The sequence below is a fragment of the Pocillopora damicornis genome, chromosome 6 (assembly GCF_964200805.1).
Source record: "Pocillopora damicornis chromosome 6, jaPocDami1.2, whole genome shotgun sequence".
In the NCBI taxonomy this organism is placed as follows: Eukaryota; Metazoa; Cnidaria; class Anthozoa; order Scleractinia; family Pocilloporidae; genus Pocillopora; species Pocillopora damicornis.
Genome location: NC_142675.1, coordinates 10,072,142 through 10,096,476, shown reverse-complemented (window position 1 = coordinate 10,096,476; position 24,335 = coordinate 10,072,142). Strand labels below are relative to the sequence as shown.

The 24,335-nt window shown below is 36.2% G+C and overlaps 1 protein-coding gene across 2 annotated transcripts in view; it reads right to left on the bottom strand.

The window, feature by feature from the left end:
• Positions 1–726: 726 nt before the first annotated feature.
• LOC149043860 (somatostatin receptor type 1-like) overlaps positions 727–24,335 on the bottom strand; it is a 66,901-nt gene continuing 43,292 nt past the window's right edge. Inside the window, exons 3-4 of one of the 2 annotated variants that reach the window (XM_089209097.1) lie at positions 4,131–4,201; positions 727–3,545 (exon numbers count right to left, since the gene is read on the bottom strand). In XM_089209097.1, coding sequence (XP_089065223.1) covers positions 2,450–3,508 — 1,059 coding nt within the window. In that variant the 5' untranslated portion in view covers positions 3,509–3,545; positions 4,131–4,201 and the 3' untranslated portion in view covers positions 727–2,449. Of the gene's footprint in view, positions 3,546–4,130; positions 4,202–11,655; positions 11,789–24,335 lie in introns of those variants that run through there. The other variant, XM_089209098.1, reaches the window with a different exon arrangement.

Below are 24,335 nucleotides of genomic sequence, written 5' to 3'. Positions count from 1 at the left end.
TTTTCATTCCACCATTTCTCTCCGAATTTCAGGAGTGATAAACTTCTATTCTACTGAAGATCGTCGTTTGAAAGATCGCATTGGTGCATGGTCATCTAACACCTGGTTATCTAACGTCTCCCAGCACCAGTAAACATCGTCTATATCGTGAGTAAGAAACATTTACTTGTGAGCCAAGTGAAACAACTGAGTGATAAGTGTCTCAATTGGGTTAACTATTTGCCGTGAAAAGGCCAAAAACCTTTTTAACCGTTATTCGTAACAAAAGGTAACCGTAATGTTTCCTTTCTGGAATGTGTAAGTTTGTCTGATTTGGATGGCTGGTCGTAAAATGGCCAATTTTTTTTCGTGAGCCGTAAAAGCCATCACCCATTGAGATCCTCTGATATTTCTGGAGTAATTACTCTATACGTCATCACAAACTATGGTTAAATTAGATTAAATCAGACATTTGCAAACTCAGAAAGAAAAGTCTCGTTTTGCCAAAAACAATGGTCTAATTCGGTTATCACATGATATAGATGCGATATTGATCAAGTGCGAGGTTAACATGGCTGAATATTGGCTGTAATGGTTTTTTGCATTTTGCCAAAAATTGAAAAGGCCAAAAACTGAAACTCGGCGCGACACGCCTTTTTTGAACCATCTCATGTTCAACGCACACTCTTCGAATAACTGTCAAATATAATGCTCAACCTTATCCAATAATTGCGTGTTATCAGCATCATCAATTATATTAATTTTATTGATACTACCATTTTACCTATTATTATGACTAAGTCATCAGAAAGGAAAATTAAACAACAGAAAGTGCCTTTTAAACAGTTTTGCAGTTCTCTGTGTTAATCATACCTACAATAAATTCGATATACTTTACAAAGGTCCAATTATCCAATACATATAAAGCATGTTACGTAAACTGGTTATAAGTAATTCATACAAATCTCATAGTAAATCTTTTAATCACAAGCTTTTAAAATCCAGACAGCTCTGCTATCTCGACTAACTGTCCAGGAACTTTGCTTTCGTTTCAGTAAGATTATTCAAGAATAAATATATATTTTTAGACGTATTTGTGTGTAGTATCGCTGAGTAATTTCACGAGTTGTGCTTTTTTTTTTTTACTATTCCGCAGGGCGAGTCAAAATACAAAAAACGACTAAAATACTCAGTGATACTGCGCACCAAAACGTCTCATAAGATATTAATTATCCAACTGCTTTAATTTTTATGCAATTCTCATAAGGCGGGAAAAGCGGTCAAACAAAGGAGCGGTTTGTGACAGGTCTTGCCTAATGCTCGCGTCGGATTGGCCCATGAGACGTCAACTTGTCACATAGGGTTTCAAAACGATTCAAAGTTGAATTTTATTTTCGATCGTTGTTCTCAACTCGTGCACATTTGAAAGTACTGCAAGAAGAAAAGTGTTCGTTTATCGATGAAAAGTGATGAATAATTTACCACAAGTAACAAAGCTTTGAATCTACCAGGAGACAAACTCTCAAAGACATGTATGAGCTCTAAGCCTACAAAAAGAGAATTTCCAAAACTACATCTCATTTTTATCGTCCGACTCAATCACATGCCGACGACGCTTCGCAAGAATCACTGCCTTTACTTGAGGAGCTGAGGGCTATGAACCAAGAATAAAAAAGGAGCAATTAGAAAGACCATATTTTTCCGCTCCTTTGTACACAGTGGAAAAATTTACCACTCACCGCGTATTAGGTTTCTAAAGAAAAACTTGAGCTTTGGAAAAGAATTGTGCGCTCAAAAATGCCTAAAACTCGACGCCGCCATTTTAAAAAAAATTGGCCGAAAAAGAAAAACCACAACGTCAGCTCACAAATAGACCCTGCTCTAGTTATCGTCAAAAACCATTCTTTGTATTGAGTTTCCATTTCCTAATTATTCAAACAAATCGCTAAGAGACGGGAAAATGCAGGGTGGGACTCATTTCCTCACAGTAAAGAGGCTAAGTTGTTAAACACGATTCAAAATGGCGCTGTCAATCGTCAAATTCTTTACCACCCATGAAAACAGTTCAAAACTCACCAGTATAAGAGTACCTATTGTAAATTTAATTTCAAACGATTACTATAACTTTTCACAAAACATGTAAAAGACTAAAATTAGCGAACCTATACCTATTAATAAAATGCTTTTGAGTTGTGGTGCAATACGTCAGGAAATCCTGTATCACTTAAAGAAAATAATAATATACCAAACAAAAAAAAGTAATGTTAAAAGAATGCTCTATCACTGGTAAATAAATTGTACGTGCTTTTGAGGTGCTACGCCGGTCCTATTTTTGCAATGTGATTGGTTTAATGAGCTAAACTCAATCCAATACCCGCGGAGTGTTCAGTCCAACTTATCTATGACTTTGTGCTGTTTTCTTAGGCAAAAAAAAACCTTTCTCAGTGGAGTGTCCATCACCTGCAAGCAGTTAAACACGGCTTGTAAGAAATGTCTCTTCCCCAAAGGTCACGTTCCTGTCAGGAATTATTCTTGGTTCTTGTCCTTGTCCTTCGAGCGTCGTTAACCTTCTGCTGTTGACGCTTGATCTGGATCTTAGTCGGCTCATGAGACTAAGAGACCCTGTTTGACTTTTTTGAGAAGTAGAACCGGCCCTTACCTTGTTTTGCAACAGATTCTGAAAGGCGGACCAGAAGTCGCGTTTGAAAAACGTGTAGAGAAGAGGGTTGGCCAAAGATGTGATATATCGAATGACCATAACAGCTTCAATGACGCTAAGCAAATCTTTTAGTCCTATTTGGAATAAAAGCATCACCATAAAATAAGGGAACCAACAGCAGGCAAATATGATCGCCATGGTTGCAAAAACCAAGATACACTTCCTGTCACTTTTTTTTTTCTTCTGCTCCCGCGAGTTTTTATTCTTAATCAACGATGGTCGTTGCCTTTTAGTAATTGCACTGAACATGGCTATGTATGCATAAATCATAAATATGTACGGGAAAAGGAACACTGCAACAAGGCAAACTGCATTATGAATAACTTCCCAACGTGCAGATACATCAGCATTATTCAAAACGACAGGAATGATAGCAAAAACAGTAGAAGTGATCCAAATGCCGAACACAATTTTCAAAACCAAGCTCTTGGTCACCAAGTGGTGTTTTAGTGGACTGACAGTTGCCATGTACTTGAGCCCAGTAATAAAGAGTATGTGATAAGCACCTGAAATAGCTAGTAATGTATGCGAGGCGTAAACCCCATCAACCATTTGTGGCGGCGAAATGCCAAAATTATGAACAATGAAGTATGGAATAGCGATAGCGCCAATACTGAAGTCAGAAATTGCCAAACTGAGAAGCACGTAGTTAGAAGAGGTGCGAAGTCGACGACATCGGTAAAACAAGACGAACACGAGTCCATTAGCCAGAACTATTACTATGGCAATTGGGAGAAATTTACTCAAGGTCTTGAGTCCAAAGTCGGAGTGCTTTTGAAGAAACTTTGAGGTAGCATTGCTGTCATTCATGATTTATTACGATGAACAACATGGGATGACGAAAACACTGAAAGAGAGCAAAAGTGTAAAAATGAAGCAATGCTAGAGAAAGTTATACTATTACGCATCATGTGCGTAACGAGAGACTCAGATTATTTGGAATACAAAAACTGAGATTGAAAGAAAATTTCAACAAATGTCAGTGGGAATTTCGTAAGTGAGATCAATTGAATATTTCAATTTGATTTAGTAAATTGAAATACTGATATTGAGGTCAAAAAGCTTATGCTTTTACGGTTTTCAGGAGGTGGAGAAACCTGATATATTTGCCATGTTTGAAGACTTCTTTACAAAGGCCAGTTAAAGGTGATTGATATCTTTTGCACGATAACACCCACAATCGATAGTTTTCTTCGGTATATTTTTCATAAGACAGCAATCTATCATACTCGTATGCAGTATATCTCTCTTATGCAATAGTTGATTGTCAGGGGTTTTTTAAGGGTTTGTTCATTGTTTTCTCGATAAACATCAACTGGCCTGCTGAGATGTTATACATATTTAGCAACTATGATGATTTGCACTAAGTACGAGCTCAGTTTCAGTTTTAAAATCAATACCGTTTTGGACAAATTCAGAAAAAAAATTTTACCTGTTTTACCATTAAACTCAAATGGCCGAGACCATACCTTGGAAAATTTACGATTACTGTGTTTACACCACCTAGGGCAAAATGAATGCATAAGAGCAAAGAAATTTGAAATAAACATAAATGCTAAGAGGTTTAATTGCTAAGTTACGAATTATCTCCGTCACATCTTTAATTGTTAAATATGAAAAACATAATTGCTAAGTTATGAATTATCTCCGTCATATCTGTAATTGTTAAATATGAAAAACAAACATATATATGCGTATTCAAAACAAACAGTTGCGACAAAAGTTTTTTCTTGTTCTCGATTTTTCTTCTTTATTTCTTGTTTCTTTGTTTTATTAGAATCGTTTTGTCTTTCCAGCTGTAAAATGGATATTCAGCTAAGCAAATGGCAGAGTCCTAAGCACAGAGCAGCCAAAGAATTCATAATGTAAATCGGAGGCTCAACACTTGTCATATGAAAATAAGAACCGTCGCTGATTCTGACCAGCCACAGCTCCAACACTGTATTTTCTTCCAATTAAGAACAAACTCTGCCGAATAAAATCATATCAGATGTTTCCTTGTGTTGGTACCGCTACATGTCATGGCGATGCGTTATTAATTAATGATTTCTCTTTGCCGTATTTCAAGTCATACTGTCAATCCTTAATTTATTCTTCTATGAAAAAAAAGCGCGAAATTGGCTTTTAAATACAAATGAAAACAAACTTCGAATCGAGGACATACACGAGGTTAGGTAAAACAAAAAATTATGAGTGCTTATGGTGAATCAAACCTAAAACTATAGGCAAATTATGCGCACCGATTCTCTACCAATCCAAAAAAATCATATGAATGGTAAGCCACACCAGCTTCATATGGCAGGTGTGCCAGCTACAAGATGTTCAAAGCTTCGTGTGTTTATATAAAATTGGAAAAATGGTAAATTTTGAGCTCTGCAAAAAGGATACGTTAAGAATATTTGAAAATTGCAAGTTTACTTACGTTTTGCGAGTTATTGCCTGCTAAAGCACTTTTTGAGCTATATATGCCAAGGCACAAGTGGAGTGAAAATACGTCTAAACACATACAATAATATACCATTAATGATAAAGGTTCCTGTTGCAAGCATCCAATAACGTAGAATCTATTTTATATCCTGATATAAAAGGCAATATTTTAGAATGATAACGCGAAGATCGACTAAATATATAGCGAGTCACTTTTGTGGGATTGCTACGTTTTTGATTCTCTCTCAATAAGTCTTCATTATTCAGCCGTCAGTGGTTCGAATCTGTCGTAGACTACCGCTGTGCTGAAAGATTGTGTTTATTTTTCCCTCGAGAGTTTCATTTTCACCTTCATTGTTTTAAAATCTTATTTGGATGAAGTCTTAAATGTGATACCGTGTCGTTGCTCGGCGGGATCTTGTAATAATGAAACATTTTGTAACTGCCTCCCCGTTTTATATCATAATAAAGTACGGATATAACTCGCGCTATCATCGGTTTAACGGGCGCGTTATCAGGTTACAAAACACGGAGCTGGGCTAAAGCTGTCACGTCATCTGCCGATTTGCACAATGTCTGACCATTTTCCGAATTCCTCTCTAGCTTTTTTGCTAAGAGTGCTGGCAAGTAGCAACAGAAACAAGCAAGGGTTTGTGAACATGCCAAGCGCCTTGATAGACGTTATTATAACTTTAGCAAAGACTAAAATCACCAAAGAGAAAAAGAAATGGACTCTCCGAGTTTTGAAAGTTTTGGCGCTCAATTAGATCAATTAGTTTACGTACGATGATAAAACTCAAACACAGCTAACATACGTATAGCAGATATAGTTTGGTGACAAACAGAAACAAAACATGAATGATGAAAATATAGTCAAACTCATTATTATAGTATAACTGTTAAAATTCATACAAATTACGACAGCGTCAGAGCGTCTATGGTCATACTATGGTCCATCGTGGTTTGCTCATCATGGCGATCTCCCGCAGTGAAGCAAGCCTCAGAAGAAACATCGTCCGCCCTTTATATAAACAACAAGAGCTTGCTCTGGTATCCTTTCTGATGCATCGAACGTAGGGTCACATCATTCACAGTACCTGAGTTTTACAGCGCTGTCACCCTGAGCAATCACCATGTTCCCGAGAATTAGGCCTGAGCAATCACCATGTTCCCGAGAATTAGGCCGTCGTTCATTCCGGCATAAAACTCACGCCTTGAGCAGTTTGTTTTCTAATAGTCATACGAGATAACTTGCGCGCTTTATGATCCACAATTCGGTCGGATTTTACCTAACATTTCACCTGCAGATTCTGTATAAGAATCAAAAAAACTATAGAGCAAAAGTGTTGAATTCGACCTGCCTTACTATTTTAGTTTGTAAACTATTGCAAATTGCGAACTTTGACGTCTCCTGGAATGTATATACTCTGTTGTAAAAGAGTTACGAGGTATTTCCTGGTCCATATTTCGTTCGTTCAGCTTTCAGTTGTAGTACTTTGCTTTCTTCCTGACGCTCGCGTGTTGTCAAGATAAGTTTTTCCCTCTTATTTAACATTGCAACGCTTCTGTCGATCGTTGCCCAAAGTAACCTTCAATGCGCCTGGAACAGCTACAGCGTAAGTTCCTCTTCTCTCCCTCATTATGGATTCCATAGTACCTTGGAGTGTTTTTTTTATTTTACAGCTGACTCCTATATCTTCCATGGTAAGTAGATCGGATCACTTTGTCGCGCAATCGCCGGTGTGAAAGTTAAAACTTACCTCCTTAAGATTGAAGGAGGCTAAAATCTATTTCGAATTCTTCCCATTTTTCACCTCTCGCAGAAATTCTTAAAGTGCCCATGAAATTCTAGGCCGCGATCACTCTGGATACGATCCGGCTTTCCATGGCTTCTGTGGAATTTGCTTAGTACTCTGGCTATGTATCGCCGACTCAAGACTTCTTTGACAAAGGTGTAAGCCATAGATAACGTCTAAACACACCGCCTCGATTCAACGAATTTGCAGGAACAAGAACTAAAATGTTCGTTACATCGAGGTATGGTTAATAAAACTGGCAGCCTTTTCTTTAAATTAAATACATATGCATTTACCTACGATTATAACAATTATTCAAATTAGCTTCTTAATTGATCACTATGAAGAACAAATATTTTGAAAGGTCCTTTTGAAAGAAAACGGCTCAGTTTGTCTCGCTCAGCTTTTTTCGCTTTCGTTTTGTTTTCGAGTTGCTCGCCTTTTTCTTGATTGTTTACTTTTTTCTTATTTTTTTCTGTTCCGAGCGGTAAAATAAATATCCGCAGAGCAAAAGGAAATTATATCTAATGATTGATCACCTTTAAATTTACTTGTTTAAATTCCAACTAAAGATATTACACGTGCCTGCTAAAATTGAAAGAAGAATCACTATTATCGTCAAAACGAAGCCTTGTCACTCTACTACCTTCCAAGCGCAAACTTAGCCGAATGATAATCATAAGCTGTATACATATAAATAATGTTTCTAGCGTCTCTAATGGCACCACCGGCTACATGACTACCGCTTGAGGTGCATAAAATATCTAATCGCGTGTTGCCTGCGCAAAAGGCTTGAAAGTGGTTCATATATACACCCGTCCTTTCCATGTCAGATTTCTCTCTGCGGATAACTAAAACTGAGTTTTTCCCCATGAAGAAACAGACTAAAGGAACAAAAACAAAACAAAAACAAGCGTGAAATTTTCTTTTGACTGCCTTCGTCTTCAGCGGATATTTGTCGGATAACATCTCTTTCCTACTCCTATTCCTAATGGGGACTCAGATTTTTTTCTTTGTCCCACGCTCGTGACAAGACGAAAACACATCTTTCTTAATATCTACGTTGTTATCAAGACTGCGTAAACCTAAAATGTTTTACTAAACTGTGATGATTTCACTTTTTATATTAGCCTATTTATTGACCAATTAAGAATCAAATATGCTCATTCGTATTTAATAAAATGATTCGGCTCAATTTTCGACCCTTTAATTTGTAATCTTTTTGTTAGGTCTTACTTTTTGCTCGATAAACGAAGGCTGAGTTGCTCATAATGTTAAATAACTTATATAAATTAATTCAAATCAATCAGAGGGTTAAAACCTATCTAATAGAAATGGAAATTGTCCCTAATTCTAACCAAATACAGCTTTGCCGCTGTATTTAATTTTATGAGCAAACTGAGCTAGATAATAAATTATAACTAAATTTCACTGACATCAACGTCGTATTGTCTTAAAAAGGTAAAAACACAAGAGAATTCACAGCCGGTTATCTTCATTTCGAAAATTTGACAATAACTTGCAAATTCTGCATCGACATTTCTACCCTCTGACTCAACCCTGAGTTTCAAAATCTCATCAATAAATTACATTTGGGCTGCCATAACGCTGGGTTTTTATTCATTCCTTTTCATACAACAACGTTTCCGAACTGATAAAAGCAATACGGCTACTTATGATCAGTTGTAAATGAATTTGGAGAGTCCCATTACCTATTAGATAACGAAGTGTAAATTTATGTGGTACTCCTTACACTGTTTATGTCCGGGGATAAGTGCAGTTGAAAGCATGAATGAACACGTCTATTCACATACCACAATCGATTATATTCTCTACAGAAGGGAACGTTTAAAGAAATAAAGAACGATTTTCATTAGAACGATAACGCAATTGTTGATGAAGCAGGTTGGCTAGCTGCTATTGTTGCGGTTTAGTTCGCTATCAATGTGTCATTATTATTCAGTTGTCAAAAGCTTTCAGCAGTTATGACCACCTATTGGGCTTTTTCATTGTACACTTTTTCAGTTTTCGTTTAGCTTTCACCATTGATATTACAGATGAAGTCCTAATATCGATAATACTGAAAAACATTACAACTTTCTTCAAAAACACTGGACGGAGTAGCCACGCAGGCCCAGTCTCTGCGTCAGAAAAACTAACATATGCATAGAAGAGTAAGGAGAAAGGGTGAGATTGACAAGGCTTCTCAAAAACTTCATTGATTCTATTATGGTGCAACAAAAAAAGGCTCGAATCCAAAACTCCAAAATAGAAGGCTTACGAGGCTCTGATTGTTTCATTAATGAATTGCCGAATTTACACTTTTTAGAGTTCGTATAATACCGAGTTAGACCGTCGACGATAACTCCGCCCCATGGTTTTCTAAAAAGGTTATTGTTCCACATCGAGACAAAAGTGCATCGATGCAGACATCATCATAGTAGGCTCAAATAATTTAACTTGTGTACGATTTTAAGTCCCAAACTTTACCTGGGGATAATGACTACTCACAGAATTTCTCAGTGTTGATATCCAGGAAATTTCAAAATAAGAAAAATATGCATTTAATGAGGGATCACCTGGCCGTTACTTACGCACTGCCTTCTGTGCAAGTGTTTTTTACAGGTTTCATTCTCTCCAAACTCCCCATCTGCAATTTTCCTTTACACTACAAGCTTTCGTGGATCGTTTTAAACAACTTGAAGCGGTCCCATTTTTGGCGCATGTTTTGTCACCGGGGGAAATGCGAGAACAGCATAAATTGATCTGAAACCGCCTCCATATAAACAGAAGAAGAAAACCTTTTACTTTAAAAGAATTCCATGATATTAATCTTTAAGCTCGTCCTATTGGTTTTTATGGCCACGATATGAATACGCTTTAGCAACACCCCAGGAAATGAAATGCTTAATGCAAATCCAACCTTTGAGGAAGATATTCAATAGATTTTAACGCCCTTGAGTGATCTCAGTTTCTGCTATATTAAGCATCTCGACAAGATATCCATCACTGCGAAGATCACTTTCATATTCAAGATATCCATGAATGGTACAACATTTTTTTTCCACTAAGTTTGCTTCATCTTATCTCGTTCTTCTGTCTCTACGTAAAGTTCCCGTTTATGTAAAAAACGGGAAGTTTCGTCTTTATTCAACAAATTCAGGAGATATGCAGATTTCACGGTAAGATATCTCCCTTCATCACAACCTGATTTTATATTTTTAAATAACATTTTTAGAGCTAATTCGCAAAAATAGGCCACAAAACTTACGGCTTAGCACAATTCAGAATAATGTGTTTCGACTCAACACTGCCATTGATTTTCAAATTTATTGCACCAGACGCCAGTTGCTTTCAAAGGTAGACGTCAAATTTGTCTCGATCATTCGCCACTTTTCAAAAAAATATGTCTCATGATCCTACCGATAACACATTTTTTGCCCTCTTGCATATTTTAACGAAATAAGGTTGAAAAATAAGATCAAATCACAAACTGTTAATGCTTATTTTGTAAATATTGATGAAATACCGGAATTTTGCCTGTTTCGAAAGCAATGTATGGAGGTATAGAGAGAAAAACAATTTTTCGATGCGATCTCGTTTAAATTGAAACGTTTAAGTAACTTTCTACCGCCTCAGTTTACATTCGGGTGATTTCTGAATTCGTTCTTCCTCAAATGGGTTTCAAATTGTCTAACCTAAGTTTAGATATGTACACAACAACACGAATATTTTAATCACACTTCTGATGACAAATTCTTTTTCTTGTGGTCATGAAATTCATTTCAACGTTTGGGTTTTTTACATCCGTTATGACTACTCATATCTTGATTTTCTACCTTCAAAGCCTTGGACATTTTCTCACCCACACTTTTCAAGTAATCCCTCTATTCAATAGATCTTTTTCACTTGAAATGTCACGTTTCTTGAGCTTTTTTAACGATATGACTGTTCAGAAGAAAGGCTCTTTACTCTTAGTGGTCTTTTTCACCGTCATTTCAGTGTCTTGTCATCATTTGTTCTGCTGATTTTCGACCACCGGAGATCCTATTTGTTTACCAAATTAAGGGAATCAATCGAATGTTTTCCAAAACCCGTAATGCCTCAGTGTCCTCGCTAATCAAAACTTGTATATCATATCGCTCGATTGATTTGTCTTCTCTGTTCATTTGCCACAAAAGCAGAAAAAAGTCTTTTAAAAAGTTGGTCATCATCTCCACTTGATGAGACCAAATGGCGCGGCATGGCGTGGTCAGAGATAAGGTATCAACGTGTACAGTTCTAAAGTAATTACTGAAAATTTTCCACCAGCCATCAACACTCAAACAAATTTCAAATCAGGCAAGCGCACAGCACGATCGAGTTTGATTTGAAATTACGGGTAGAATATCGAATAAAATGTCTAAATTTCTCAGATATGTTTTGAGCAAGATTTGAGGTTAAACAGATCGAATTTCTATTTAAGCAACGTTCAAAGAAGATCTGTATGAGCTTAACCACTAAACTAAAAACGGGCTTAGATTCAACATCAGCTGCCGAAAAAAGCGGCCAGTAGTAGCGATAGTCAGCGTTTTCAAGGTCTTTCAAAACTCACCAATTAAGCAGCCCCTCACGGGAGGCTCTTGATCTTGAAATATCTTTAAAATTGCAAACAAGTTATCAAATATCAACAATCTTTTTACAGTCATTTCTCCTAGTTTTCGCAGTAACTGAGAGTTTGAAAATATGCCTCACCTCATTGATTACCTGTTTCTGACCACGCCACCCAAAACCGACTGACGGTAAAACGCGTTCGGCTGCATCTTCCACTGCTTTAGTTCATATTCTTCCAAGCCACCTTTTTAACTAATAAATTTTTTTTCCAATGAAATCATTGATAATTAAGAAAAGTGTTAAAAACAGAAAATCTTAGCGAGATGAATATCCAATACTTTTACCCACCTGGTTTCGGTGTGTACAAGCTGCTTTGAAATAAATTAGCTTCATGTTTTTCTTCCCCAAGATTCGCTACTATCGAGATTACGAGATAATATGATTTTGTAATTGTTGGGTTGTAACAGTTGAAACTGTCGAATCATGATCAAAATTGAGAACGGAAAAATCTTTGAACAAACAGAAAGAAAATTAAGAGATAAGCACATCTAGTGATATCAATATCTAAAAATAGAATTCATTACCTTGCCTTAAGAACTGATCAAGACCTTTCTGCCTGCGGGAAGTTTGTGTTACAGTCAGTTATTTTTCATAAAGTTTGAGTTGGAAATTCGACTTGAGGAGGCTCCATAGTGTTTTTTACCACGCGACATCTGGGTGCGAACATACCGCGAGCTTTACAAGTGTTAACATGTAATACAAACATGGCGGCTCCATACGATCGCATGATTGTTATCTGAAAAGCTGTGGTAAAGCAGTTTAGCACAACACAGTTTTAATGTCATGGAATCAAGGGTTTCCAGCAACTGCACCCGTAATATTCATAGGCCTTCTACGGTTGAAAAAGAGGTCAACCGAAACGAAAAAACTGTGGGAAAGATTGCCAAAAGGCGACAGCTTCGAAAGTTTACGCATGCTCAGATACAGATGTTAGCGAACTTCTATTCCATTATATTGTTTTTTGACAAAGAAAATAAGGATCTTTAGAGCAAGATTTATTGCGTTTCCTCTGGTGGAATATCTTAAGATTTGTTTGATTTTTGAACATATTTCTGTCCTTCCTTCTGCCTGTTTTCAAAAAATTCATAGGACCAAATTTGAGATAGAGGAGAAAACACAAAATTGTAAATAGCAAGGAAACTGCCTCTACAACCCAATTTTTTTTGGCTTTTAAATGATCGGCATGACAAATTGCACAAATTGTGAACATTTTGAGAGACCTTACCCAAGAAAATTGAAGAAAATCAAAAGCAAAGCCAAATTGACACTAGCAAGCACGAAAATCATTTTGATAATATTTACTAAAGCAAACGAAAGTTCGAACCCCGCTAACTGCCTTTTGATGGCTTTTAGTGACCTTGAAATGAAAAAGAAATACACCTAAAAAGCTACAAGAGAAACATTACGCTGATGCGCGCGTCAACATTGAGCAAAAACTCTCATCTTCATGAGATTTCATCGAACATTACGTGTACCAATTTCGTTGAATCGATTTTAGGTGCAGAACCATTTGGAGCAAGTTAAATTTAAAGCTTTTCGTCGTAACCATTGGCGAAATTACTTTCCTCATTGTTGTGACAATGTTTTTCACCAAAACACGAACGGAGCTCTTGATAGAAATGAAATCTCGGAACTTTCTCATAATTGCTTTGAAATAATGTCAATTTTGAAACTTCAAGAGAAAAGCTGTAGAATCAACTTACCTTGCTACTTACCATGTAGTAAAGACCTTAGATGCAGAGTAAAAAAAAAAATAGCTTCGACTTCCTCAATTTCAAGGAAATGTCAATATTCGATCTGAGTAAGAAGTATGGTAAGATGACTTATCTTCAGACGACCAATCGTACAAAAGATACTTAAATTACTAACCGACTAAAATTCAACAGAAAATTACTTAGCAATTTGAGAGGGAAGACAAGGAAATGCAACGAGTGTCATCACTTGAATATAAAATATAACGTCTGTTAATCCTAGAGGTAAGCTATCCTGCTGTGGAAAGCAAGATAGCTTTTTTGCAACGTTTTTTTTTCTCGTCGCGTGGTTTGTGCTTGAAAAATCAGAAGGGAACGGGAACAGTTTTTATTTGTTTAAACCGCTCGGAAAATAAATGGTGGAAAGGTCTAAATGTAGCAGATGGTTAAATGTAAAGTACATTGTCTCATTTGATCATAAGGAACAGTTTGCCCGAATTGATAACTTCCTTGCGATTAAAAAAATTCATAAATGTTTGTGTTTTTACCGTTCAGAGTGATATACGAGATTGATGTTATCAAGACTCTTAAACAAAAATTTTGAACAATGTCTCTTTGACCGTGCTATACAGGGGGACATTAAGTGAGAAAGGATTTTTTTGTTCACCTGCGTCGACTGAAATCCATGAAATCAGTCAAATTTAGAGGCAAAGCTAGTTATTAAATTGTCTTAGGTCGACAGAAATTAAGTCAATACCATTTTCCTTCAATTATGGTGGTAACTTCCTGCGGGAGTACATTTCTTTACCTCGGTTTATAATAAGAGTTTGTCAGAATCGATTCATATTGGTCGGAATATGAAAACTATATATGACTACTAATCAGATCGACATGCCTAGCTATAACTATCAAAGCTTAGAAATTTGAATAACGCAGGTTTCTAATAAATATCCCACAAATTACGTTCTTGGGGTCTTTATTTACTTTATCTCAATTCAAAATTAGTGATCAGAAAGAGAAAGCTGTCTCAAAAACCATTACAGCAAAGCGACACTTATGCAAACCTGTCTTTTAAAAAACCAGCGCTTATTTCACTTCTTCAAACTAAACTTATTGGCTAAGAGAACACCAAAGTCACACTGGAGCAAACAGTCGGAAAAGACTGAAAGTTCGAAATAATCGCACATATGTACTATTAAACATCAAAAATTGCAAACCTCCAAAAACTGAAAGTGAAGTCTACTTAATACAAACATTTTAGTAGCAACAAGAGCTTTGTCTTATTAATGCTCCCGGAGAAAGACATTAGTCTCGTTTTCCCACCATGATAAGAAAGTTCCTCTTGTATATGTCAATATTGTTTTGCTGTTGGCCGAAAAGTGTCCGCCAGAATGCAAAAGATGAGCTTCTTGCTCAAGCTATGCTTGTACAAGCTCACATAAAAAAAAACTCTTATTTTGCATCATACGATGTCCATATACATGGGAGAGAAAAAGGAACTGTAACCCAAATCGTTAATTTACAGAACTATTGTAGCATACAGCAAAAATTGAAAATGAACCCAAATCTTTAATGTATTTACCAAATCTTTCTCAATAATTTTGGTGTTGATCTCACCTACGTATATTATTTGTACATGCCAACTTTGGAACCGTAAGTGAAAAGGGAAATTCACTTTTGAATTCAAATTTCCAATTCACTTTTAGTATCAAAGTGTCGACCAACATGTCTTAAACTGTCTTCTTGATTTCATCTTAGAATTGGAAAAATTACTAACCTATAATTCAAACCGTGGGCATCTTCCATCCTGGATTAGATTGTTGTTATACCCAAAAAAAATATGGCTTACAGCTTCTGTTGCATTTTCTAGACTTCCGTTAATCAAAGATGTTGGCTAGAACTGTTAAAGGTTAAGTCGACTCATTCTCAGCTGACGGCATTGATCGCCTCGCATTTTAAAACAAAACAAAAAGAAATATTTAAATGGAACGTATAAAATTAAAATTTCTACCTAAACTGAAGAATACATGAATATATTGACTATGGAAATATTTGTCTTAATTTCAATAAAGTTTCATTTATACTTTGTCAGCTTTTCATCCTTCTGGGCCTATTTGAATTAAAAAAAAACTGCTGAGAACTCGAGACTCAAAAATCGACTAAAATCCAGAGTTTTTCAATACCTTCTCGTTTTCATTTAATTTATTTTACCTTTTCCTTTTTTGTCTGATTAATTCTCTTGTTTGCCTCTGCTTTTGTTGATATGCTCTTTCCAGAAAAAGAAAAGTAGTACTTTACTTATCATGAAAGATAGTTAAGAAAGGAGGATTAGAAAGACAGAGACTTTTCCTCCGCTTTTTAGAAAGTGTTCAGAGAGATTTACCGCGCACCACGAGTTGTTCCTAAAGAGAAACTAGATTCCAGTTTCGATCGCTTAATTATTCAAACAAATCGCTAAGAGATGGAAAAACTCGAGGCGAGACTCAGTTACGTCACAGGAAAACGGCTAGGCTGCTCAGCAAAATTCAAAATGGCGGCGTTCATCGCCAAATTCTTGAGCAAATACAATGTTCGAAGACAGCTCTCCAAAGGCTAGGTTACTCTTTGGAATCTAAAAACCTCAATCGGTGTAACAATGACATAAGTGGTTCTAATTTTCGGAGATAGAAATGAAAGGTCTCCATCAGCATACTTCTTCTTTGACTTGATAGCCACCACTTCATGTGCTAGACACGCTTTTATTACTTCCGTGAATGAAATCTTACATTATCTCTTGATACCTAATGATTGCTACTTTCCTTCATAATCCACGAGCGCAAAAGTACCAGCCATCATTTCAAGAGTATTACAACAATCTAAAACAAAATTATGCAAACATGCATATTACTATTTATGCAACATGCATATTACATATTATTTTTTGGTTCAACTGCTCTTAATGGCGATTCAGCAGGAACTCTTGATACGTAAATGAGGCACCAAGTCTGTGTTCTTCTTTAATGCCCCGCAAGCAGTTAAACACGACTTGTATGGAATGTCTCGTTACCAGATGTTACTTTCCTATCGCGAACCATTCTTGGTTCTTGTCCTTCTTCTTCAGGCGTCGTCAACCTTCTGCTGTTGACGCTTGATTTGGATCTTAATCGGCTCGTGAGATTAAGAGACCCCGTTTGACCTTTTGAGTAGAAGAACGGAGGTTTTCCTTGTTTTGCAACAGATTCCGAAAGACGGACCAGAAGTCGCGTTTTTTATGCTTTATTGACTGAAAGCATGACGATAAAATAAGAGAACCAACAGCAGACAAATATGATCACCATGGCTGCAAAAAACCAAGATACACTTCCTGTCCCTTTTTTTTCTTCTGCTCCCGTGAGTTCTTATTCTGAATCAACGACGGTCATTTGCCTTTCAGCGATTGCACTGAACATGGCTATGTATGCATAAATCATAAATATGTACAGGAAAACTGCAGAATGAATAATGTCGACAGCGGTAAAACAAGACAAACACGAGTCCATCAGCCAGAACTATTGCTATGGTAATTGGAAGAGGTTTGCTTAAGGCCTTGAGTCCATCGTCAGAGTATTGTCGAGGAGATAATCTCAAATTGCCCAACGAAGTTAAAGAATTACGCTCTAAAAACCATATAGCGATAATCTCCACTATTTCACGATCACTTACCGAGGTGGAGGTCACTAGTGGCGGATATTTACCGAGCTGTGAAGCGGCTACATGAATATCCTACACTTTTACCGATGTTCAGGTAGGTTTTTTTTTCAACTTATACCATTTAGAAAACAAAAAATTAGTTTATTTCTGTCAATATATCGAGAAGTGGTAAATTAAAGAAGTTCAACTCTTGACGCGCAATTTTGTCTCTTCGGATGCTAAGAAGTGAATAGATCTTGATAATAACTTCCAAACCAGCCAATCAGCCCACGCGTAAAGCACTATTCATCTCTGTAGTACATACTATAAAAAAAAGATATTTACGAAAATTTGCTGCGGGGTGCAATTTGGGATTCTGGTTTGAAAATTTTCTACTAATCTCCGAATAATTTATCATTTCGATAACAATTGGAAAAGAGGAGCAAAGCTTAGCTTTGTCACTCGCAAACTGCAAATTTTGACAGATTTCAACACAATTTTGGTATGATTAGCTTACTCTTTGAAATCTCAGTGTCAAAATTCTTTGCAATCGCGGATATGACGTGGTTTCGGTGTACACATGCTGCTTTGAAATAAATTAACTTAATGTTTTTCTTCCCCAATATTCGTTACGAGATAACATGATCTTAATCATTGTTGGGTTGTACCAGTTGAAACTTTCAAATCATGATCAATGTTCAAAGGTGTGCTTAAACCGTTTAACACAATACAGTTTTTATGTCATGGAACCTATGTGTTCCAGCAACTACACCTGTAATATTCATAGGCCTTCTACGCGTGAAAAAGAAGTCAGCCAAACAGTAACCACGATGGGAAAGATTGCCAAAAGGCGACAGCTTCGAAAGTGTACGCACGCTCAGTTACAGATCTTGGCGAACTTCTATTCCATTACGCAATATTTTGCAACAAAGAAAATAAGGATCTTTAGAGCAATATTTATTGCGTTTCCTCCGGTGGAATATCCTTAGATTTGCTAGATCGTTGAACACATTTCTGTCCTTCCTACTGCCTGTTTTCAAAAAATTCGTAGGACCAAAATTTGAGATAGAGGAAAAAACGCAAAATTGCAAATAGTGAGGATACTGCCTCTGCAACCCCAATTTTTTTGGCTTTCAAATGATCGGCAGGACAAATTGCGCAAATTGTGAACATTTTGAAAGATCTCACCCGAGCAAATTGAAGAAAATCAAAAGCAAAGCCAAATTAACACTGGCAAGCACCTTCCTTCATGGAGCCTCAGCCTAGTAACGAAAATCATTTTGATAATATTTACTACAGCAAACGAAAAGTCCGAACCTTTTGATGGCTTTAAGTGACCGTGAAATGAATAAAAAAAACCTAAAAAGTTACGAGAGAAACATTACCCTGATGCGCGCGCAAACATCGAGCAAAAACCCTATTGAGCCTCCTCAAGTTCTCCATGACGGAGATAGTTTCATCTTTATGAGATTTCATCGACATAACGTGTTCCGTTAAATCGATTTTAGGTGCATAGCCATTTCTAACAATGAAAAAACAATGTACCTATTGGAGCAAGTAACATTTAAAGCTTTTCGTCGCAACCATGGCTAAATTACTTTCTTCATTGCTGTGACATTGTTTTCCACCAAAACAATAACGGAGCTCTTGATAGAAATGAAATTTCGGAACTTTCTCCTAATTGCTTTGAAATAATGTCAATTTTGAGGCTTCAAAAGAAAAGCTATAGAATCAACTTACCTTGCTACTACTTACCATGTAGTAAAGAGCTGAGTGAGATGCACAGAAAAAAAAAACAAAATAGCTTCGACTTCCTCAATTTCAAGGAAATGTCAATATTCGATCTGAGTGAGAAGTATGGTAAGATGACTTATCATTCGGACAACCAATCGTACAGAAGATACTTAAATTACTAACAGACTAAAATTCAATAGAAAATTACTCAGCCATTTGAGAAGGCAGACAAGGAAATGCAACGTGTGACATCACTTGAACATAAACCAATAAAAATATAACATCTGTCAATCCTAGAGGTAAGTTATCCTGTCGTAGAAAGCAAGATAGCTTTTTTGGAAACGTTTTTTTTTCTCATAGCGTGGTTTTTGTTTGAACAATCAGAAGAAGGGGACAGGAACAGTTTTAATTTATTTAAATAAATTAAATCAAATAATTAAAATTTAGAGGCGAAACTAATAATTAAATTGACTTAGGATGACATAAATTAAGTCAATACCATTTTCCATCATGGTGGTAAATTTTCCTGTAGGAAAATATTTTTTTACCTCGGTTTATAATAACAGTTTGTCAGAAGCGATATCATATTGGTCGGAATATAAAAAACTATGCATGACTACTAATCAGATCGGCATACTTAGCTGACACTATCAAAGCTTAGAAGTGTGAATAATACAGATTTCTAGGTAATATCCCACAGATTCTGCTCCCGGGGTCTTTATTTCCTTTATCTGATTGCAAAATTATTTATCAGAAAGAGAAAACTTTCAAAAATCATTAAAGCGAAGCGACATTTATGCAAACCTGTCTTTTAAAAAACAAAAAGTCACCAAAAATACTGGCAGAAATAAGTTTGAAATAATCACGCATGTAATAAATTTGTTCTTTAGACCATCATAAATTGCAAACCTCCGGAGACTGAAAGTGAAGTTTACCTAATCCAAACATTTTGGTGGCGACAAGAACTTTGTCTTATTAATGCTCCCGGATAAAGACATTAGTCTCGTTTTCCCACCACTATAAGAAAGTTCCTCATTCTGGCGGGAATGCAAAAGATGAGCTTCTTGCTCAAGCCATTTCAGAAAAAAAGCTACAATCTTCACACTTGTACAAGCTCACAGAAAAAACTCCCTTTTTGCATCCTACGCTGTCCATTTACATAGGAAAAAAAGAACTGTTACCAAAATCGTTAATTTACAGTAACTGCTGTAGTATACAGCAAAAATTTGAAAATGAACTCAAACCTTTAATGCATTTAACAAATCTTTTTCATAAAATTTTGGCGTTGATCTCACCTATGTAAATCATTTGTACATACAATCTTTGGAACCGTGAGTGAAAAGCGAAATTAACTTTTGAACTCTCAAATTTCCAATTTACCTTTTGTACAAAAGTGTCGACCAACTGAAAATGAATACATGTCTTATCTCTGATTTCATCTTCAATTAGTAAAAATTATTTACCTACAATTCAAACCATGGGCATCTTCCATCCTGGATTAGATTGTTGTTGTACCCCAAAAAATGTGGCTTTCAGCTTCCTGTTGCATTTTCTAGACCTCCGTTAATCAGATATGTTGGCTAGAATTATTAAAGGTTAAGTCGACTCCTTCTCAACTGACGGCATTGATCGCCTCGCATTTTAAAACAAAACAAAAAGAAATATTAAAATGACACGTATAAAAACTAAATTTCCTACCTTAACTGAAGAATACATAAATAAATATACTACGGAAATATTTGCCTTGTTTTCAATAAAGTTTCGTTAATTCTTTGACGGCTCTTCATCCTTCTGGACCTATTTTAATGAAAAAAACTGCTGAGAACTCGAGACTCAAAAATTGACTAAAATCCAGAGTTTTTCAATACCTTCTCGTTTTCATAAAGTTCTTTTATGTACCTTTCCCTTTTTTGTCCAATTAATTCTCCTGTTTGACTCTGCTTTTGTTGATATGTTCTTTCCAGAAATTAAAATCAGTACTTTTCTTGTCGTGAAAAATTGTTAAGAAAGGAGAATTAGAAAGACAAAGCCTTTCCTCTCCCCTTTTAGAAAGTGCTCATAAAGATTTACCGCGTACCATGAGTTAAGTTTCTGAAAAGAAACCAGAGTCCAGTTTCGATCTTTAAATTATTCAAACAGAGAAAAATTCGGGGCGAGACTCGGTTACATCACGATAAAACGGCTAGGCTGCTCAGCAAGATTCAAAATGGCGGCGTTCATCGTCGAATTCTTGAGCACATACAATGTACAAAGACAGCTGTCCAAAGACCAGGTTACTTTCAGTGTAATAATGACTTAATGGATTCTAATTTGCAGAGATACGGAAAAGTTTTCTGCAGCATACTTCTCCTTTGACTTGATAGCCACCACTTCATGTGCTAGACACGTTTTTGTGACTTCCGTGAATGATATCTAACATTATCTCTTGATACCTAACGATTGCTACTCTCCTTTATAATCCGCAAGCGCAAAAGTACTACTTATCATTTCAAAACTACTACAACAATCCAAGAAATAATTAAGCAAACATACATATTACTACATCGGACAGAACGCATGGATATCATTAATTATTTGTTTGTGCTGTGTCTCTGGGCGAAAAAACCTTTTACAATGCCTCTCTCTATCCTTGAGTATAAATGGAGACTGACAAACCACCTCGCGCGTTTGTAATAAATGAAAGTTATGTTTCAGTTCAATTACACAACTGGTCTTAATGGCGATTCAGCGGGATCCTTTGACTCGTAAATGTGGCACCAAGTCTGTGTTCTTCTTTTATTTCCCGCAAGCCGTTAAACCCTAATTGTATGGAACGTCTCGTTACCAAAAGTTAGGTTGGCTCTTGTCCTTCTTCTTCTGCTGTTGACGCTTGATCTTGATCTTAATCGGATCGTGAGATTAAGAGACCCGTTTGACCTTTTTGAGAAGAAGAACGGACGTCTCCCTTGTTTGTAACAGATTCCGAAAGACGGAACAGAAGTCGCGTTTGAAAAACGTGTGAAGAAAATCTTAAATTGCCCAACGAAGTTAAAGAAATACGCTCTAAAAACCATATAGTGATCATCTCCACTGTTTCACGATCATTTACCGAGGTGGAGGTGACTAGATGCAGATATTTACCGAGCTGTGAAGCGGTGAGATGAATATCCTACACTTTTACCGATGTTGAGGTAGGTTATTTTTTTTTGGTTTATACCATTTAGAAAACAAAAGAATAGTTTATTTCTGTCAATATACCGATGAATGGTATATTAAAGAAATTAAACTCTTGATACGCAATTTTGTCTCTTCGGCTGCTGAGAAGTGAATAGATCTTGATAGATAGGGATTTTAGTTTGAAAATTTTCTCCTAATTTCGCAATGATTTACCGTTTCGATATCAGTTGGAAAAGAGGAGCAAAGCATAGCTTTGTCACTGGCAAACTGCAAATTTTTACCAATTTCAACACAGTTTTGGTAATGATTAATCTCAGTGTCAAATTTTGACATGAACTTTTCAATCGCAGATATGAAAATCATGGATTCGGCGTATAAATGCTGCTCTGAAATAAATTAACTTCATGTTTTTCTTCCCTAAGATTCGCTACCTTCTAGATTACGAGATAATATTGTTTTAATCATTGTTGGGTTGTAACAGTTGAAACTGTCAAGTCATGATCAAAACTGAGAACGAAAAATGGAGCTCATTACCTTGCCTTAAGAACTGTTCAAGACCTTTCTGCCTTCGGGAAGTTTGTATTATAGTCAGTTAATATTCATGGACGTTAAAAATGAGTTGTTCTGGAAATAAATGTCCGATAGAGAAGAAATAATTGGCGCCTGAGAGTTGGAAATTCGACTTAAGGAGGCTCCATAGGGTTTTTGTACCGCGCGACATCTGGGTGCGAACATAGCGCAAGTATAAAAGTGTCAACGTGCAAAACAAACAGGGCGGCTCCTTAAGATCGCACGATTATTATCTAAAGGGGTGTGTTAAAGCAGTGTAACACAATGCAGTTTTTATGTCATGGAATCTAGGGTTTCCAGCAACTGTATCCGTAATATTCATAGGTCCTCTACGCCAGAAAAAGAGGTAAACCGAAAGAAAACACTGCGGGAAAGATTTCCAAAAGGCGACAGAATTGAAAGTTAACGCATGCTCAGATACAGATTCTTGGCAAAGTCCTATTCCATAACGTAATGTTTCGCAACAAACAAATACGGATCTTTCGAGCAATATTTATCGCGTCTCCTTTATGTGGAATTTCCTAAGATTTGCTAGATTGTTAAACATACTTGTGCCCTTCATACTGTCTGTTTTCAAAAAATTCCTAAGACCAAATTTAAGATAGAGGGATAGAACACGAAATTGCAAATAGCGAGGAAACTGCCTCTGCAACCCCAATTGTTTTCGGCTTTTAAATGATCGGCAAGACAAATTTCACAAATTTAAGTTCTCCATGACGGAGATAGTTTCGTCTTTATGAGACTTCCCAGAACATAACATGTTGTATGTTATACCAATTCCGTTGAATCAATTTTCCATTTCCAAAAAAAAAAAAAGATGTAGCTATTGGAGCACGTTATATTTGAAGCTTTTCGTCGCAAACATGTCTAAATTACTTTCTTCATTGCTTTGACGTTGTTTTTCACCAAAACACGAGGGGAGCTTTAATTTGATGTCAATTTGATGCTTCGAAAGAAAATCTATAGAATCAACTTACCTTGCGACTTACCGTGTAATAAAGAATTTAGATGAAGGGTAAAAAAAAGAGCTTCGACTTCTTCAATTTAAAGGAAGTGTCAATATTTGATCTGAGTGAAAAATATGTTAAGACGACTTATCATGCCGACGACCAATCGTAAGGAAGATACTTAATTTACTACCCCAGTAAAAATTTGAAAAAAAAATTACTTAGCTATTTGAGGGGGCAGATAAGGAAATGCAACGAGTGTCATCACTTGAACATGAACAAGTAAAAATGCACGAAATGTCTATCAATCCTAGAGGTAGGTTATCCTGTCTTACGAATAAAAGTAGGTTTTTTCGCAACGTTTTTTTTCTCGTCGCGTCGTTTTTGTATGAACAATCGGGTGAAGTGGACGGGAACACTTTTAATTTGTTTAAACTGCTCGGAAAATAAATGGTGGAAAGGTCTGAATGTAGCAGATGGTCAAATGCATACTTTGTCTCATTTGATCATAAGGAACAGTTTGCCAGAATTGATAACTTCCTTGTTAATAAAAAAAAATACATTCATGCGTGTGATTTTTACTGTTCGGAGTGAAATACGTGGTTGATGTTATCAAAATTTTTAAATAAGAATTTTGAATGTCTCCTTGATCTTTCTTTGTAGTGGAACATAAAATGAGACAGGTTTTTTCTTTTTCACCTACATTGTTTGTTTGAACAGTCGACTGAAATCGATGAAATCAGTTGAATTTGAAGACCAAACTAATTATTTAATTGTCTTAGGACGACAGACATTAAGTCAATACCCTTTTCCTTCAATCATGGTGGTGAATTTCCTGCGGGAGTATATTTTTAAGTCGTTTAATAATAACAGTCTATCTGAATCGATATCATATTGGTCGGAATATTAAAACTATGTACGGTTTTACAAGTCAGATCGGCTTACCTAGTTGATACTATTAAAGGTTAGAAGTGTGAATAATGAAGGTTTCTGAGTAATATCCCACAAATTCTGT